This window comes from Ursus maritimus, unplaced genomic scaffold (assembly GCF_017311325.1).
Source record: "Ursus maritimus isolate PB19 unplaced genomic scaffold, ASM1731132v1 scaffold_12, whole genome shotgun sequence".
NCBI classification, from domain to species: domain Eukaryota; kingdom Metazoa; phylum Chordata; class Mammalia; order Carnivora; family Ursidae; genus Ursus; species Ursus maritimus.
Window position 1 is genome coordinate 59,831,048 of NW_024423564.1, and position 20,202 is coordinate 59,851,249.

The window sequence follows — 20,202 nt, forward strand, 5'->3', positions numbered from 1 at the left end:
GCGTGAGAATACAGAATAGAGATAGCTAAAGGGTATGGGGTTTTCTTCTTAGGTGATGAAAACTGTTCTAAAATTGACCGGGGCGATAGTGGCACATAGCTATGGAAAAACAAAAAACAAAAAACCATTGGCTCGTACACTTTAAATGGGTGAACTATATGGTATGTGAATTACCTCTCAATGAAGCCGTTACCAAAAAAAAAAAAAAAATCAATGCCCAAGTAGAGTATTCAGGGTATAGCCATTGATGCCAATTTTCTAGTGGTTGTTTTTATTAGTTTTTTAACATACACAATGGGTATGAATTTGCATCCATCAAAATCTGGGACATTAAATGTCATTTTATTTTTTCAGAACCGTATTAAAACTCACTCGAACCCCCCCTGCCAAAGTATTGAGATGTTGAATTACAGTCATAATGAGGGTTCCCTCTCCTGCTGCAGGGGGGATTTATGCAAATTGCCCAGGCTTGTGCATCTACAGCTTCCGGGAGAGTCCTCTGGCTCCTGGTCTGTACTAGTTAACACTGAAGGCGTCAAAGTCTGAGGCTACACGGGCTCAGCTCCTTTGAAGGAAGGTGATTCTGTCGCTTCCCTGCCCTGCTAGAAATCGGGAGATTTGGGCTGCAAATCCGGGACTCTAGCAGCCATTTCTCTTTGAGCTCTTCTACTTCCTGGGGTACTGCAAGCTAGGGGGGCAAGGCTCTTCCACCTCACAGAATATCCAAAACACTAACGTCTCCTAGTCTTGGAAAATCTACCTTTGTCCTTTTACCGGCCTCCTTGAAGGAATTTTCTTCATCTTCTGTCTTCTATGGGAGTTCTGCTTCCAACTATGACAGACTTGCTTATTTAAGACCATCCCTCTTTCTGAGAAAACTAGACAAGCTGGACGGAAGAGAAGAAATTTCTGTTCAAAGGCATTGAAAGTTTCCAAGTAAGAGGAGTGCCTGGGTGGCTCAGCCAGTTCTTAACATCCGGCTCTTAACCTTGGGTCAAGTCTTGATCTCAGGATCAGGAGTTTAAGCCCCATGTTGGGCTCCACACTGGGCATGGAACCCACTTAAAGAAAAAAAAAGTTCCCATGTGAGAACTTCAAGGACCAAATCCCAAAGAGAAAGGAAGTACGGAGAGGTGAGCCCATCATTCAGCGTTGTTTTTCCCTTTGATGTGTTTGCTGATTAATCTGCAACCAAGAGACTAACTGGTCAACTGAATTCTCCACCTTTATCTTTCCTCCCTTTTAGACCATTTTCCACACTGCACTCTTCCTAAAAGTTAAATAACATTACCTCTCTCCTCCTCCTAAATATTTCAGTGGCTTCCCATTCCCTTAGAATAAAGTGCAAACTCCTTACCACAGTTTAAGGAACTCTTCACATCTGGTGTTGGCCTACATTTCCGGCCTCCCTTCTCACTACTACCTCTCTAAGGACCCCAGCCATATTCCGCTGGCTTTTAATTTTTCTCAGTTGCTTTCTTCTCCCTCACTCCAGGGCCTTTGCACATCCTGTTCCTATTCTTTGGATCTCTTTTCATCTCATATTCGTTTTCCTGCCTTTTCTACTTCCTTTCAGATTATAGTTTAAATATTCTCTGGGATTTCAATTTCCTACGCTTGGTAATTTACCCCTGTAAAAGGCAAGAAAATTTGCCCCTTATAGCCTGAAATTCCCTATCGAAGCACCTATCACACTTTATGATTACTGCTTTATTGTCTGTCTCCTTTTAAAGACAGTAAGTTCTAAAAGGGCAGGAACTGTACCTGTCTTGCTCATAGTTGTCTCTCTAGTCCTCAACCTGGTTCAAAATAGACACTCACTAAATATTTTTTAGATTACTAATATTAGAAAGCCCTCATATTTTGTCTTCAAGACAGTTCATCATACCTCTCTTCAAGACCTATTTTTTTCTTCTAGAAGCTTCTAGAGAAGGATAACTGAATTGAATGTCATTTAAAATTTTTTAGTCCTTTCAACATTTTCAAGATTTTACTGCAATTAAAATAAAAACGTAAGTGAAAGTATGAATATTCACACCACAGGCCCCTGCCCTGCTATCCCAATTCAACAGGGTTTAAAGCGCTCATTTGCTTTCTCACATGCAAAAAAGTGTGATTATAACTACTTGCATCCTCAAATGACACTCTGGCTTTTCAGTCACTCCAGGATCCGGTTCAAAAAATGGCCTTCCTTGTTTTCTGTAGCCTTTTGTGGCTCCTTTCCAGTTTTCATCACAGACTTTGTTTTTCTCTGCTTCCTTCTCTGCTTCCTCTTCTCAGCTCGGCACAGCTTCCTCTGTCATGTTCTACAAACCTGCCACTGTTGAGGAGTCTTTTTACGTGCCATCCGAATTGGCCGGCTCTGTCTCATTACCTCTTGGGTTCTGTCTCAAGTCTCAGCGGCAAACAATTTTTTCTTTACCTGTTACTTTCTCTCCCCCTTCCCCCGCCCCGCCTTTTTACTCATTTCTTAATTTGGTCACTGAATTAACTCTTCAAACACAGGACCAAATTGAATGCCATCACTTTGCCATCATCAAATTTTGTCTGCTTTGTTTCGTGTGGCAGCACTGGTGAGAGAACAGTACCTGGCACCTGAGAAACAGCACATATTTGTTGAATAAATGAAATATTTTGGCATGTACTCTACAATAGGTTGCTTGGCTTCATTTACACTACTTTTGGTCCTTGTGTACCAGAGACAAATATTTGAACATCATTGAGTACTTAGAAGTTAATAACACTTAGTAAAATTTTATATACACACACACTGAACCTGATTCAGTTATATGCGTTCTTCCTTAGCGGGTTCCTTTTTTGTTGTTGTTATTGCTCAAAAATGTAAGAAGAAGGATTTGTTATTTTCATTCACAAATTAAGATTTTATTTCCTTTGGGTATAAGGCCTAGTCTTTGTTCTGTAATACAGTCTTTAATCAGTACAGCAAATATACTTACTTCATTTAAACGTGAACAACAGCATAAATTCACCCTGTAAATCAAATTGCTGGTGTTTGCAAATATAGGTAGCAAGTACTAGGCAAGAAGGGTTCTGTGGTCCAGGGGAAAAGACGCTAACGGAACGCAGGGAAAATTTCTGGGTACTGACACTAATTTAAGATTTAGGATATGTGGAGATTTTAGTGAGTGCTGGGTTGTCACAAGGAGGGGTTTGATGGGATGAGAAAGGTTAGTTGGTGGACTTCAGGATTCTGGAAGAAATCAGGGTGAAGGCATTAAGGAGAGAACTGAAATAACAAATATGTAGTGAGATAAAGAAAAGGCGTCAGGATCTTAGGAGATGGTGGGGAAAGAACCTAGAAGCATGAATTAAAGGAAACTGAAGGTGGGGAAATAGCAAGGGCCATGGCCTCGAAGGCAGAGTCAAGGAAACTAAAGACCCAGTCCCCGGGGGGTTAATGCTAAAGGTGGAAAGAGAAAGCAAAGCAAGCAGGCCTCAAAGGGAAGAGGAATGCTCAAAGGTAGAGACCAACAGTGGTGGGGTTCTCCCGTGAAGGGCAGAAACTGAGTGGGTAGGATTCTCCCTCAAAGGGCAGAAACAGAATCCTGAGCCAAATGATTCGGTAGTGTGGGTAGGTGGACAGCATCAGAAAGGGAGCAGAGGTCCAAGGCGTTCGAACGCGTCGGTGTCTGGCGTGTGATGCAGTCTGGATTTTTCGGAGGTTTTTGTAGAGAGCGCTGGGATTTAGATTATGGGTCGTAAAAATACGTTTCAGACCCCCAGGGTTTTTCAGTGTAAGAAACTGGTAGAGTTCGGTCATGTTTGGTGGGTGCAGGTGGCCAGTGATGGAAGCAACATTCAGTGAGGGCTGGGAATCAATTTCAGCCGGGTTAGGGTGATTTCAGTGAGACTTGGGAGGGATTTGGGTCGGGTTACGGGGGGGTGATTTTGGATCCGGGTGGGTCCATGTGCCCGGTGTGGGCATGAATCGAGGTGGGTGTTGGGGTATATTTCAGGCAGCGCGGCGGGCGAATTTCCGTGGGATTGGGTGAATTTCCTTCGGGACTGCGGCGCATTTCAGGCCGCGCCGGTGGCGAATTGCAACCGGGGCCGAATGAATCCCACCCGGGATGGGGTGCGTCGCAGGCGGGCGGGGGCGAGCCAGGCCCGGAGGGGAGTCCCGCGGGGGCTCTGAGCAGCTCGGGGGTGCGAAGCGGGGGGAACCGCCGTCAGGGCTGGGCCGGACCGACGGCCTGGGCACTTGGGGGACGTTCCGCGCAGCGAGCCGCACTTCGCCCCCGCCCGTCCCGCTCCCGCGGTAACCTGTTGCTGGAGAAATGGGCGGGCGGTGGCGACGGCCGAGGACCCTCCCTCGCCTCCGCCCGGGCGTCTGGGCGGCCCTCTCACCCTAGAGACGCTCCGCGGCGCGGCCCCTCCCTCCGCTGTCTAAGTGGAAAAAAAAAAAAAAGTCACACTCCCACCCCCACCCCCGCCCGTGCTCGGCAAGCCTGGGGCAGCCCGGGCCGCTTCCGGGAGCGGAGGCGCGGCCCCGCGGGCCGGAGGAGGCGGAGGCGGAGGCGCAGGCGGAGGAGGAGGCCAACATGGCGGCGCGCAGGGCTGGGCCGGGCCGCCGCCGCGCCTGAGCGCCCCACCACCCTCCCTCGGCTCGCGGCGTCCACGCCCGCGCCCAGCCTGGCCCGGCGGCTGCGGAGCGCGCAGGCCGGCAGCGCAGGGTGCCGCTTGGGCGCGGGGGCGGCGCGGAGGGAGCGCCGCGCGGCGGGCCAGGCCGGGGAGCCGCAGCTTCGCCGCCCGCCGGCCGGCGCGGCCCGGAGGCCCGAGCCATGGAATCGGAGGAGGAACAGCACATGACCACGCTGCTCTGCATGGGCTTCTCGGACCCCGCCACCATCCGCAAGGCCCTGCGCCTGGCCAAGAACGACATCAACGAGGCCGTGGCGCTGCTCACCAACGAGCGGCCGGGCCTCGACTACGGCGGCTACGAGCCCATGGACAGCGGCGGCGGCCCGAGCCCCGGGCCCGGCGGGGGCTCTCGGGGCGACGGCGGCGGTGACGGCGGCGGCGGCCCCTCACGCGGCGGGAGCACCGGGGGCGGCGGCGGCTTCGACCCCCCGCCCGCCTACCACGAGGTGGTGGACGCCGAGGTGAGGAGGGCGACCGTGACCCCTCGGGAGAGGCCACTGGCTGGAATTCCCTGGACAGGGGAACACACCCCGCTGGGCTGGGAGTGCGGAGGGCGTGTGGGGCGGGGGTTGGCTCGGAAACCGAGGGAATGGAGCCCCGGACTCGGCGAGGGCGGAGGTCACCGGGCCGGGGTCAAGTGGGGAGAGGGACCCCTAGGGGAGGGGCTGACTGGGCTTTAGGGACGCAGGGCAGGGCTGCGCCGCAGGGTGGGGAGGGGTCTCGTGGGCTTTGGGCTAAGCACGCCGCAGGGCCGGCGGGTCGATGAGGAGGTGGAGGGTCCAAGCCTAGCATCTGCGATGGGCGGCGAGAACTGACGCGTTAGCCTGGAGTGTGTGATGGGGAGGACTTGTGTATTTGGGGCCAGAAATGGGGTACTAGTAGGCTAGGCTAGGGTCGGCGATTTCGTGGCATGGGCTTTCAGTGAAGGAGTGGGGGAGGCACCAGGTTCAGAGTCAGAGAAAAAGTGGGATGGGCCAGCCAGAGTAGTGGCCTTTGCTAGGGTCAGGGGAGGACTGCTGGGGTTAGGAATGGGGTTTGGGTTTTAGTGAAGGACCGGAAAGAGAGAAGATTGGACAGGGTCTAAAAATGAAGAGGGACTGGACAGGGACCGGGAACGACAGGAATCGATACAAGGTGGGGGAGGGGGCTAGCTGCAGTAAGGTCTGGGCTGGGGAGACCTACGTTAATAAGGCCAGGTGGGGATTGGACCAAGGAGGTTAGAGGTCAGAGGCGAGGTCAGGAACGGGCGCTCAGGAGGCCTGAAATAGGAGGATGAAGCTGGGACCAGGTCTAGGTAAGGGGAGTACTGGTCATTGGCAAGGTCAGAAATGAGAGAAAACTAGAGGTTTTGAAAAGGGACTGCAGTCATACCGAGGGTGCTGTGCAGAGGGACAGGGAACAGGGTGGGAGAGACATGGGAGAAGTGGAGGAGTCTCTTAAGGAGAAAGGGCCATCTAGGCAAATGGCTCTGATCACAGATCTCAGGTCTGGGTGCAGAAAATCAGGCCTGTTTGGGATGTGAGCAAAGAACATGGGGAAGAAAACCGACTTTAACCAATTTTAAAAAGGATCAACCAGAAGCACTAGTGCCTGTGAAATCATTGCTTTGCAGAAAAATGGCAGCTCATGTCAAGAATTTTGGTCATATCCATTGGATAGTGCATTTTGGGTGGACAAGTAGAACGGCTTGGCCTGATCCCAGAAGAGCTCAGAGCTCAGATTAGTGGGCTTGTGTTTTTAAATAGAGGTATGAATTTGGGTAATTCTTAAGCTAAGCCTTCTGAAAGAATTTTTCCTAAATTATGTTCCATCCTTTTAATTACATGCTTTTGCAGCAGTCACTTAGGCTGAAGTAGCTTGGAAAAGAAGGTGGCACTTCAAAAAAACAGGTTTCTTCACAAGATTTCTTAAGGTTCCCAGACTTACACTTGATTGATTACCTTCAGTTACCCTGTAACTTGGCTGTATCATTGACTAGCATATGAAAGTAAAGATTGTTATTACTCCTCATTTGGGACAACAATCCCCCATAATTAAGGAACTGTACTTAAGTCACTTTAAGAAATGAGCTTCTCTTTGCAAGTCCCCATCACTCCTCTACTTGCTTATTCCAGTTTTGACCCAGTTTTGAAATCAAGAAACCCGTTGCTTTCTCTGAAGGTATTGGTATAACTGTGAAATGCAGCGTACCCTCATTTTGTGAGAAATTGTATTCTTTTTTTCTTTTGTCACACCTTTTCATTGCCTGTAATTGAAAAATCAAATTAAATAACACTCGGTGGTACTCCCGACATTAAGTACAAGGAAATGGGCCTGGCTTCTTTTCACGTGAATGACGGGCTGAGGAGTTTGGTTTCAGGTAAAATCCCGAGAATCTGTCTTTTTGAAGAATTATGTCAAGTTTTCATTTCCTCCTGACCTGTGGATTTGGCCTGGGGAGACGGCACCATTTGAGTTTGAGAGCCCAGGAGGGGCTGGTGGCTGAGGCTGTTTTACCCAGAAGCATATGGGCAGACTACAGGCAGGCACTTCACTGGCACACAGGAGCCTGGTGAGAACGTTTAACCCGATTTCTGCCTGTACTCTACAGATCTCCTGCCTGCCACCTCAGCACCTCACTGGTTGGTCATCCTTGCTGTAGACATTGGGAAACTGAGGCTTTTGATCCTGGGAAATAGGACAGGGTGCTGACTGTTGTTGAGCATCTCCAGCATGTCCGGCACTGTACTGGGTGCTTTATACGTTCTTCTAGCCCTCAGTGAGATAGTTCATAACATCACCGTTTTAGAGATACGATTCACTGGTGGCAGTCCGGATTTGAGCCCGAGCTCTTTGACTTCAAGGACAGTGTGCTTTTTACTCTGCTCTACTCATGGTTTTAGGATCAGATTCATTTTAGGATAAGAAGGAAAAATAAAGAGGAGGAGGAAGAAGACACTTTCGAGGCTGCTGAACAAGTCTAGGAATGAGATGGCAAGCACCGAATCATGGCATTAGGGGTAGAATGATGGGTGGGATTTAAAGTGGAAAGCTTTAGAAGTTAGTAATTTGTTCAGCTCCTTTGTTTAAACAGACGGCCTGGCAGGGCCCAAAGGGGAAGTGACTTGTCCCCACAGAGCCAGTTAATGGAAGAAATGGGACTAGAACTCAGGCCTTCTGCCCGCATGGCCTATGCACTTTCTCCCTCCCCGCTATACCTTTCAGGTGAAGAAGGGTCAGGATGTAGCAGTGGGTTAACGGGGAGGAAGAGAAGGGAAGTGTAACAAACCTGGTGAAGTTTGTCCACTATTGTATAATCCACCTGTTTTATTTCTTAAAAAACGGGTACCTGATTTTAAATTACATAAAGTTATTTTTAATGCATAGGAGATTTTGGTTTTAGTGTTGTCTTCAAAACATTTGGGAATAAACAGATTAAAATATAAATGTTAAAAATAGAAAAAAATGACTATATTTATACTTATCATTTGGGGACAGGTAGTAAACATTCAGTGCCTTCCATGTCCCTGAGGGGGTGGGAGTAGAGTAGTCAACGTGAAGGTTACATTCTAGTGGCTCTCAGTGCAAGCCTCTCATTTACAAGAAGTGACTTCCCAAGGTCATGTAGTTAGTTAGGTAAATCAGTTTAGTAATTTGGGCCCACGCTGTAATTAGGATTTGTTTTAAAATTAAAATTTGGAAAATAAAAGCAGTTAACTTCTGATTCAGAAAAAGCAAGAAGAATGAAGATAAAAAAGCCCAGTCGTCTAACAGGAAAAAAACCCTAAAACACCCACATATCTGACAGAACACATAAAACCACTTAGAAAGCCACCTTTTCAATATCCTCCAATTAAGGAAGGTGTTGCTTTGCACACATTGTGTTTGGTCGTTACCCCTATTGTTGGATAAATGTAATTCATGGTCTCAGTGTCTGGAAGGCACTTTGAGAAGCTATCCAGTTTAGATTTTGAATAGCATTACTTCAAAACCTGTCCAAGGCAGATAAGAGTTTGTTCTATAATTTCGGAGAATGGAATCTCACAGCTGCTCTGAATAACGTATCCAGATGTTTAACACCCCACTCAGAATTCTTCACTGTTTCTTACTCTGCTGGCCACTGCTAAGGACATGCCTGCTGGTTCCGTCCTTGACAGAGGTGGGAGAATCCGTCGTTTAAGCTGTGTGATCCAGTTCAGGGGATCAGAAATCAGTCAGGTGCTGTTGTGGGGATCTTACACAATTTAACAGTTATGTAACTTATTCATTATTGTCTTATTTTTTAGAAAACACTGAAATCGATCTTTTTTGCAAGGAGATTTCAGTTAACAGCTAGAAATACCTTTCTTAGCTGTTTAGTTCTGTGATAATTAATCTTCCTACAAGTGACATTTAATACTGTGATCTAACAAATATTGGGAACTCTTGTTTTGTTCCCATTTTAACATGGACTTTCCTTCTTGAGGTATTTTTTCAGAAGCATTTCCAAGATTTTATTGCTTTTTTGTTTTTTTTAGAGGCCCAGAGTTGGTTTGCTCTAATATATCTAAATCACCTTAATTTGTAGTTCTTTAACTTACCTCATTTCTGCCTCTTTTTCTTTCCTTTGATAGTATGTGGTAATTATAAATGAATTAAAATTTTAATATCAGTACTTACATTAAAGTTCATATTAAAATTCATGTTCTTTTTTTCCTGAAATAGAATAATCCTAGTACATTTGAGTGTGGAATAAATATCAAGTAAATAAATTTTAGTCATTAGTGATTTGAATACCTGACCTTACAAATCGTGGCTTACTACAATTTGATAAATTAAAAAAAAAAAAAGAAAGAAGAATCCATTATTAAGGTTTTAAAGTAAAAAGTGAAATAATTCCAAAAAATCAGTTGAAAGTGCTGAAATAAAAATAGGGAATCTGCAAGGTTAATTAATTAGCATAGCCTAATTTTTACAACAAGAATTTCTTTATAATCTAGTATATGAATCCCCTTTGGGAATTAGGTCTATGAGTTCATCTAACAGTTGAATTCTTACCTTGTAATTACCTGGCCACATACTGTTAGAATAAGTGTAATTGGCATGAAGGAAGTACCTTTTGTATGTTGGCGAGTATAGTTCTAGTGAAATCATAGTGGGTAGCAACAGTTTTATACACCGTAATGCCGTTAGCTTAAAACCAGTTGCAGTATTAGAAAAGTAAATTTTTTAATGTTTTAACAATTTGAAGAAAGGATTTCAACTTCAGTTTACAACTTAAATAGCAGACATCAGTGTACTTTTGTACTTGCTGGCCAAATATCACGTGACATTGATTTTATTGGAATCCAAGTGTGAAGATGAAAATTTTTCACTTCTCTTAAGAGCTATTGTATTTAGAAAGATTTAGCCAAATAATACTTTTTATATCCGGAGTTCAGTTTTCCAGGAATTTTTTCCCAATTGGAACACCAGAGAGAAATAAGTAAACACGTAAATACATAAGATTGAACCATTTCAAAACACCCACACATATTTAGTGCATTCGCCTAAATGCGTTTCACTTATATATTGTTTTAACTTGTTTGTTTTTTTTCCTGTAGTTCAAATAAATTTTAATCTTAGGATTCCTATCAAAGTAGAAGTGGTGGATTAGAAGGGTTTTGTAGCAGTCTGGACACGAGGTGATGAGCATTGAGAAAGCACGTTTGATAGTAGTGAGAAGTCACAAGCAGCAGCTCAGTGGTTACAGAGGGGACAGGAAAACTTTGAGAGCGGACCCAAGCAAAGCAGGCCAGCCGGTGTGTATGGGGCCCTATGAAACAGCTCTGTGTGCCTCACGACCCGGAGGAGAGCTGGCTTTAGTGATGCCTCACCCAGGAAGGGGTTCCAGTACACTCTGTTTAAGAAGGGTCAGGAGTGTGTGGTACAGTTTAGCCAGGTTTTAGTTCTGAAACAAGAGAATGAAAGAAGAAGGTTGGGCGCCTAAAGAGGTAAGCTTCAGGTACTTGGGAAGTTCAGACCCAACGGGCGTTTCCATCTAAGGATTCCGGATTGCTCAGGCCGTGCTTAGAAAGTTGTGCTTTGTTTTCAAAAGAGTAAATGTTTTATCTCACCTTCCTTCTGGGGAGTTTAGTTTCTTTTTAGGTTGTAATTCTCATTCTCATTATTGTAGGAACTTTTAGTGTTTAGTATTGGAACTTTTTTTAGAATCACGATTTATGAACATTATTTGTTAGCATATCAGTAGGAGGCATCATTTATTGTTTATTGTTGATCATCTCTAGGGTGAATTTTTGGCAAAGTATTTTGTACCCTTTTTGTTTTTATGATAGGTTTATGAGTTCACTTCTCTATCTAACAGTGGGAAACCTGGCTTCCATCATTGGTGGCTTTTGTTTTTTATTTGTGCATGTAAGGGAAGTGGAATCCACTAGTTTTACCAGTTAACTTTAAGCCGGTTAATGAAACCTATAACCGTAGATTTGGTTTATTTTTGTTTGTTCTGGAGAGAAGAGCTAAACACAATTAAGTAAAAATTTTATTCTGATAACCTTTCCAGAAATTGAAATGCTTCAGCCACAATGCAGAGGTCTGTGGAATCTTTTCCCAGGACTGAGTTGAAGATTTGATTTTTCCTCTTACAGATAAATAACATCTTATGTGCTCCCCCCCCTCGCCCCCCCGCCCCCGTCCACCTCTCCCACCGCGAAGTCTTCTCACTTCTAAAGATGAGCTTCCTTGTTCCAACTCCCAGTTTGCTTTCCTGTCGTATCTCAACCAGTTATTTATGTTATGAAATTCAGTTGATGCTATTTGAGATGCTTTAGGTTTAAGGTGTTTATGTTAGGGATATTTTATTTTAAAAAAAACTTAGTAAACAACATGGTACATTCTTTATCAGTAGGTTTCCAAAATGATTTCTGAAATTAAAATCTTTTTCAGAAAGACTTACTGGTCAGACATTCTGTTGCCAAGATTTTTCAGTTTCTGCTTTGTTTGCTTTTAGAATTTAGCTTTTTATAAAACAGGTCAGCAATTTTTTTTTTAATTTTTTCTTTTTTCCCCTCTTTTTATTTCTCACCCCTGTATTGTCAGTTTTGGTGGAAAATTGAATTGCTTTCTGAAACCTGTAGTTGGAAATCTACAGTGAAGCATTTGGGTAACAGTTTAAAATATATTTCAGATCAGAACAGATGAAGGTGTTCACTGCAAATGGCAATTTCATCTTGCAATCGTTTAATTTATTCTGTATTCTTTATTTTCTTTTCTTATCGAATAGCCTTTTAATTCTGACGTAAATATCTCTCCTGCCCCTTCTGTCTATCCCCACTGTTACTACCTGGCTTTGTTCGTGTTCCTTTCTTACTTTTTCTCTGTGCCATTCACTGGCACCAAAATGATCTCTCTACGATGCAGATTCTAATCACGGGATAACCTTGCTCAAAAATGTTTGGTGCTTCCTCATTTTCTGTAGGTAAAACCCAAACTTATCTTTCAAGGTCTCCATACTTATCCATCTGGTCTTATCTCCTGACTTCCAGTTCCATGCTCTCCCTTGAAGTTCAGGGGCCATCTCTTGGCCCACTCTCACCCCCAAGCCCCAGTTTCCATCTGCCTGGCTAACCACCAATTCATTCTTCAAGGTGAGCTCCAGTGCCGTATCTTCTTAAGGTAAAAGTAAAGTGGTGATCGTATTTTAGTTAAAAAAGATGTGTTTCGGGGCGCCTGGGTGGCACAGCGGTTAAGCGTCTGCCTTCGGCTCAGGGCGTGATCCTGGCGTTATGGGATCGAGCCCCACATCAGGCTCCTCCGCTATGAGCCTGCTTCTTCCTCTCCCACTCCCCCTGCTTGTGTTCCCTCTCTCGCTGGCTGTCTCTATCTCTGTTGAATAAATAAATAAAATCTTTAAAAAAAAAAAAAAAAAAAAAAGATGTGCTTCCCTTATATGTATCTGTCTTCCCATTAGGCTTGAAGAATGGGACTCTTTTTATCCCCGTGACTCTGGCACCTCGGCTCACAGTATTTGATTGGATAGACAGACAACTGAATGAATGGATGGAAAGAAAATTTTAAATGAAATCAAAAGTTAAATGACATTTTGCAAGAGCATTGCACCAGTGGTTTGGGAGGTGGTACATTTTGTTCAGGATTCTGTTGCCTGCTAACTTTATCATTGGGCAAGTCAGTTTGCCTCCCTGAGTCTCAGTTTTCCCATCTATAAAACGGAGGTCTTGGACTACACCTGTGGTTATTTTTTTTGTTGTTCATTCATTGACTTCTTTGAGAAATTGAAAGCTATGAGGCCTCTCAGAAAATATACACACTTTATTTTTAAAGTAAGCTAGTGCTGAAGTATTAATACTATTATTTTTGGGTGATGGGACCACAGATGATTCTATTTTTTCATTTTTCATGAGCTTCTAAAAAGTATATAAACTTTATTTTAAAAGACCAACAAACCTATGGTGTTCATTAAAATGAAAGTATCTTTAAAAAAAAAAAAAAGACTAAAGTATTTCATGAGTCTTAGGAAAATTTTGCCTAGACTCCAAAATTATTTTAAAACTATTGAGGAAAATTAAATATTAAAACGATTTAACTTGTGTTTTATCTATTCGAAATAGATAAAAAAGGGTACTGCTTCCTAGCCTATCACTGGGAACAATTTTCTTTTAACCTAGAATTCATATTTGATTATCTACTTATTAGATAGTTTCCGTTTATTTCTAGTTACAAGAAAACTGTGGCCTGGAAGATGTGATTCGGTAGGACTTTTCAAATTTGAGTCAGACGTTAAGCTTTAATGGAGTTTCTATTTAGTTGCTTTTCCTGCGCTGCTCTTCTGCATGCTCCCCCCTGCCCTCGAGTACCTTAGAGCATTCTGCCTTGTTAATTGGTTTCAGGATACTCTTTTGGATAACTCCAGACTCCAGTGTGTTTTAATTGGCCTTTGGATTACCTGCCAGCTTTTAAAGACCCTCAAAGGTCTGTGACTATATTTTGAAGACAGGCTGTCTTTAGAGCAGAGGGGTTTTTGTTTGTTTTGCTTTGCCAAAGGTGTGGGTTAGAGGTGCACGTCTGGCCAGCACAGCCTTCCCTTGTCACCTCTGTTTCCTGTGACCTAAGCCGTGTTGCTCAGGATTGCTGGGCTCTTGGTAGGCTCCAGACCCAATCTCATCCATTGTTTCCAAGAAGCACTCCACTGGCTTGACGGTTTCTGTCATTTATATATAATGTACAGTACGCTCTCATGTCGTTTTGCACATTTTTACGAGGGTGGGATGGCTATTTCTGACATTCTTATTAAATGGAAAATCATTAAAGAGTTCTCAGAATAAAAACTCTGTATTTATATGAAATAATGATACAGTTCAAATTCCAATGGTAAAAAATAGATATTAAACTAAAACTGTTAGAGCAGCAGAGTGGTTATTAGCCCATTTAACAACGTAGCCATTCTTTCAGTAGGTTTTTATTGAGCACCGATTGTGTGCTAGGAACTGAGCTAAGTGTTGGGAATGTAGTGGTGAACCAATCACACATAGTCCTCTCTCTATTATAGTTTCAAGGCTGGTAGATTTCTTGTGCTCTAAGTGTAATAAATTGTGATGTTCTAATTCAGAAACCAGAGGCCTTGAAGAATTGTGGGTTAAATATGAAAGAGCTGACATCTATCAAAAGCATTTGAATAGTGCCTCAAGAATTTTTTGTGATGTAATTTGATTTTTAGTGGTGTCCATTGCCAGGAAACCAAGTGCTATTTTTCTCAAGTGATACTTCTTTAGTGCCACGGAATGTACCGAATTTGTATTTATTTACTTGTTGGATTTTTAATATTAGTAGTTGATATTTCTCTCAACTAGTGTCTCCTCTAAGAATGGCACTAATTATTTCAGTCAAATGCTGTTACTTTTTGTCCTGAAATCATGAATGTATATGTTTTTCTCAGAAATGAGAAATTACTCTAGGAGCTGGTCTGATTTCAGGCTAAACATCCCTTGTAATTGTCAGTAATACAAAAGAAGCTATTTTAAAGCAGGAGCAATGTGGTTGGTTTTAGAAAGACTTATGATGATAGAAATAGCAGTAACCCTGTAATGAAAACTTGTCTGGGATTAGTAACATAAGGAATCCTTAGTTTATTATTAGTGTTTTGGTTTTCGTGGTCAGTTTTATGCTGGAGTGGACTGTCTTTGCTAAATAATATTTTAAAAATATTACTAAATTTTCATTTTGTAAGATTTACTCTTCATGGTATTTGCTTCGTTTGAAATGTTTTGGTGAATTATAGTAGCACAGGTCATCCTATATTTCATTGGTTTGTACATAATGTTTGTTTTTGAGCAAATGGCAGTTATCTATTGAGCAGTTGGTACTGTTGGCAGTGTTGAAATTATGCCAGGCCAAAAAAAAATTTAGATAGATAGATAGATAGATAGATATAGATATAAAATTTGTGCCATGAAAATAATTGGTTCATGTTATGTGTACAGATATACTGACATCTGTAGAGAACATCAGGCGGGTCCTATTTGCTATTCATTACGTTGACGTGTTTATGGTTAGAATATAAAACATATCCGTGGTAGAGAAATTCCAAGCATTTGTTAAGGGGAGATCAAAGGTGAGGATCAGTGCAGGATTACCAGGGATTCACCCAGTTCATATTATGATATGGGAGATGAGTATCAAGAATACTTAGCAAGATACACTTTATAAAACAAAAAAATTATCTGTAGAACTGAGACTATTTCCTGCCTTCCCCTCTCCCTATTCCAAGCAACAGAAAATTGTAAATTTAAGGATTAAAATGGGAGATTTGTTCAGAGCTGGACAGACCACAAGGATCGTGTGGTGTTAAAAATCTTGCCAGTTTAGGGATGAGGACCTTGACCCTGGATCATTAGCAAAGTCAGGAAGAGATCCTAGCCTTCCACCTCTCGAGGTGTGTTTTGTGTTCTTTGCCAGGCTTTGTGACATGAGAAAGTCTGACTGCAGATCATCTTTAATACATCCTTCCCCATAAACTCACTGTATTTGAATTACTACCATTTCCTCTGTTAGGTATTAGTTTGGGTTAAGTGGGCAAAGTTGACATTTGATCCATTTTTCCGCCTCAAACTTTTTATCTTGCTTTCTCATTCAGCATTCTTTAATATCCGTGGTTACTGATGTTTATAGAAGGTGGTAAAGTTGAGGAAGGGAGGGCTGAGCAAGTGCTGTCTCTTGTGAAGGTGTGCGTCTGTCCCCTTAGCATCCTTGTGCAGCTGACAAGGGTTAGTGAACTCCTGAGTCTACCCACAGTTGCACCCGTGCGTTGGGTACTTAAAAATAAGCTTCATAGTCAGTATTCAAATCTCTTGAAATGGTATACCGCCCAATTTGTCTTTTTTAAGTGTGTATCTTTTACTTCCTTAAAATTTTTTTCTCTGTGTATTGAATACAATGTTTATTATAAATATCAACTGGGATGTATTATACACTTGTAGGTTTGGAATTAAACATTTCGAATGATAACTTGGAAAGGTATTAACGTGCTAAAAACATAACCTTGTCTTAGATGATATCGTTTCATGAATACAGAAATAAAACATAGTGTATATTGATTAACTCTTAGAGAATAACTTAAAAAAATCAGCTTTAAAATACGCCATGTGTTTGTTTTTGTTTTTGTCTTTTAATGACTCCTTGCCTATGCACATGCCTTTTTTTCGTACCCGGCATGTTCTCCTTGTTCCTCTTTCCCCTTCTCTTGCCATATTGGGACTATGGAAGTTAGTCCACAGCGCTGCTTATGTGACATCCACGTGATCCCTGCTCTTGATTCTTCCTCTACAAAGTAGATTTCACACAGTCTCGCGGTTGACAGAGATAGGTAATGAACACTGTCCTTACTTCAGTCCGGCCAGTCCCGGGGCACGCCACATGCTACCATACCGCATGCACTGTCGATCACGTTTGCTAACGGCTTGCTAGTAGGGCTTGATACCTTCCATTATTTTTCCTCCATTTATTCTTCGGCTCTTCTGAGTTAGAAGTCCCTCCTTGACTTTGAATAGAGACTTACGTTCCTCTGTGGCGGCATTTATCTGTCACCTTGGAATTATTCATCTACTTGTCACCCAAACTGAACTGTGGGTATTTTGAGGACAGGGTCTGATCTTCTGCATTTCCCATGAAGTTCAGGGTAACACTTGACATAGGAGATGAGAAATTAAATGAAAGAATCTGATATGGAAAATATGGAGTTTGCATCACCATTCTGGAACACATTTTCCTTCATTCAAGCGTATCACGTAGCCTCTGAAAGCTAATCTTGCCTAAAATAACCTTCTCTGTAGCTTGAAGGCAATAGCAACATTTTGGTAGTCGTTCTGGAGCAGATTTCTGTTGTGGTATTTACCTTGTTTCACCATTTGTGGAAAGGAAATTTCTCTGAACTGTTGCCAGTCATTAAAACGGGCACCATGTTGGACACAACACATGAAATTTGAACTTTGGTACTCAGTACCACTCCCTGTGCTTTATAAATTGTTCTGTAGCTCACACAGAAAAATACTGCACACAGGAAAAAACATGATGGCTGCTATAAGAAACAAACCTTTTTTTAGTCTTAGGTAGGACTGCTCGCCAGTCTGTTTTTAGAGAGTTTTGTTACATGGCTTTGTTGAGCTCTACTTCAGTAAGGAGAAGATTATTGCAGAGATTGTCATTTTTGGAGAAGAAAGGGAAAACCTGCTATCAGTAGAATTAAAACAGAAAGCTGATTTTTATTGTTAGTTTTTGTTTCAGTTTGTCCTATTTATTCGTTTCATTTATCACTATAATTATAATGATGTTATTATTCATCTAAGCAAGTTTATTTTGCAAGAAAGCTATTAAGATGTTGTTCGTTTTTTACCCCTCTTTTCTCACCCCAGTGTGGAAAAAAAGAAAAAAAAAGACGTGTAGAGGGGAAGTAGGAGGAGGAGAGAAGCAGTAGTATGGGAACCATTTGTTTAACACTGAACAAATATTTATTGAATGCCTTTGGCTCTAGTCTGGCCTCTGGTAGCTAAAACAGTTCCTGCTTTTAAGGAGTTTACAGCCTATTGCAGTGGTTTTGAATGGTGGGTAAGGATGGCCAGCACCAGATCAGAATCAGTTGGGTTGCTTTTTCAGAATAGCTTATCCCCAGCAGAGCCTCCAGCTATCCCAGGAGATTCTGCCAGAGTGGAGAGTATTAGGTAAGAGTACTTAATAAAGTGTTAGAAAAGGTACATGTTCTGTGGTCAATTACAGATCTAATGTGGATGTAATTTGATTTGTATATTAGCTGTATTTCTCCCAAGTTTTCATCTTGAACAATTTCCAACCTACAGGAACAGTAGTACAATGAACACTTGTGTACCCTTCACTTTGATTAAACATTTGCAAACATTTTATCACATTTGCTTTACCTGTCTCCTCTCTCTCTCAAAGCACAGACCCATACAGAACTGCACACACACACACACACACACGTACACTTTTCCCCCCTGAACCTCTTGATGATACGTTATAAACATCATGACACTTGACTCCTAAATACTTCAGTATGGCTCCCCTAAGGGCAAAGATGCTCTCCTACAGACCACAATACCATTATCTCAGCAAGCGAATTTAACAATGATATATTAATATTCTCCATTACTTAGTTCATATTTAGATTTCCCCACTTGTACCAAAAATATCCTTTATAGACATTTTAAAATATAACCCAAGATTGAATCAAAGATTATGCATTGCATTTAGTGATTATGTCCCTTTAATGTCAATTCTAGAATAGTCTTTATATCATTTTAGCCTTTTGAGACTGACATTTTAAAAAACAGCCCAATTCTCTTATTGTATTTTTAAAAGATTTTATAATTGAAAAATACACAAGGAAGTTTTATCATTATATTTTAAGGTAATAAGGAAAACTGAAGAAAAGTATTAACTTCTTCGATGGCATAATCTGTTCCCCTTTAGTGTGGCTGTACTTTCAGTCATCTTTATTCTGACTTTTATAGAATTTTAGTATTTTTAGAACCAGAAGGGATCTTGGATCTATAGGTTAGCATTTTCACTTTATAGATGAAACGGAAGTATGGAGATACCAAGTCTTGCCTGAGAATGTAGTCTCAAAATGTTATAAGCTCCTGGTCACTGGACATCTTTAGGCAGAGGCTCTGGAATTTTCTGGGGCTGTAGAAGAGAATTAGGTATCAGATAAACGCTTAGACATGGGAAGTAGGATGGAGACAGGGTGTAGCTCCTGTTATTGAGTAACACGATCTAACTGGGACGCCAACCCTGTGAGTAGATAAAGCTTAACACACCTCAGTGACTGGTGTTTGGAAACAGAGGAGGGCACTTTAATCAGGCTACACTCTCCCTTTGGTGGCAGACCCTCACACACACAGTTCTCTGTGCCTACAATCCCTTCCCCTTCTTTTTTATTTCATAAGGATTTATTAGGTGCTTAACATCCATCCATTCACCAAAATTTATTGAGCCTACTCTGTATCAGGGACTATTGGAGATAATGCAACAAACAAAACAAAACTTCTTCCCTGGCGAAGCTTATATTCTCGGTTTGGGGAGGCAGACAACAAACAGGATAACTAAGTAAAGCATGGAATGTCAGCTGATAAGTACTATAAAGAAAAATAAAGCAGGGAATGGAGGGGCGAGTGCTCGACTGGGGTTGGGTATGGCAGGGCTGCTCTTAAAAATCAGTTATTCAGGGAAAGCTTCACTGAGAAGGCCATACTTGAGCAAAGACCTGAAGGGGGTGAGGGAGCAAGCTGCATGGTTGTCTGAGGGGAAAGCACTCCCAAGTCAGAGCTCGGCAAACTTGTTCTGTAAAGGGCCAGATAGTAAATATTTTACGCTCTGCAGGCCATAGAATCTCTCTTGCAGCTACCCGGCTCTGCCATTGTACTGCCAAAGCAGCCATGGATGGCATGAACCAGTAGGGGGGGGTCTATGTTCTGATAAAACTTTATTTACAAAACGAGAGAGTGGACGGTGCTTTGCCAACCCCTGCTAAGCACAGGGACCACGTAATGCAAAGGCCCTGGTGGGGAGCATGGCTGGCAGGCTCAAGGAGCAGCAGGCAGGCCAGTATGGCTGGAGCTTAGGAAGGAGGGGAAGAGCAGGAGATGAAGTCAGAGCTGAAAGAGAGGGCAGGTCCTCACGAGGGCCTCAGAGGCAACTGTGATCACGCCTTTTTGTCAGAATGAGGAAGGCAAGCCTGGAGGGTTCTGAATAGGAAGATGACAGGATCTTGTGGGAAAGATCCACTTTGTTATTGGACATATTAATTTAAGATGCCTATTAAATACCCTAGTGGAGGTGTCAAAGAGGGAGTTGGATGGATGCCTGGAGTCTAGGGAAGATGTCTATACTGGAGCTAAACTGTAGGAGCCTTCAGCTTAGAGATGGTATTTAAAATCATTAGACTAAAGGTGCCTGGGTGGCTCAGTCAGTTAAGTGTCCGACTCTTGGTTTCTGCTCAGGTCATGATCTCAGGGTTGTGAGATTGAGCCCCGCGTCGGACTCCATGCTCAATGG

General features: G+C 42.7%; 1 protein-coding gene across 1 annotated transcript in view; it reads left to right on the top strand.

Moving 5' to 3' along the window:
- Positions 1-4,802: 4,802 nt before the first annotated feature.
- Positions 4,803-20,202, top strand: part of USP24 (ubiquitin specific peptidase 24) — a 132,763-nt gene continuing 117,363 nt past the window's right edge. Inside the window, exon 1 of the mRNA XM_040627260.1 lies at positions 4,803-5,123. Within this exon, the coding sequence (XP_040483194.1) occupies positions 4,803-5,123 (321 nt within the window). The remainder of the gene's footprint in view (positions 5,124-20,202) is intronic.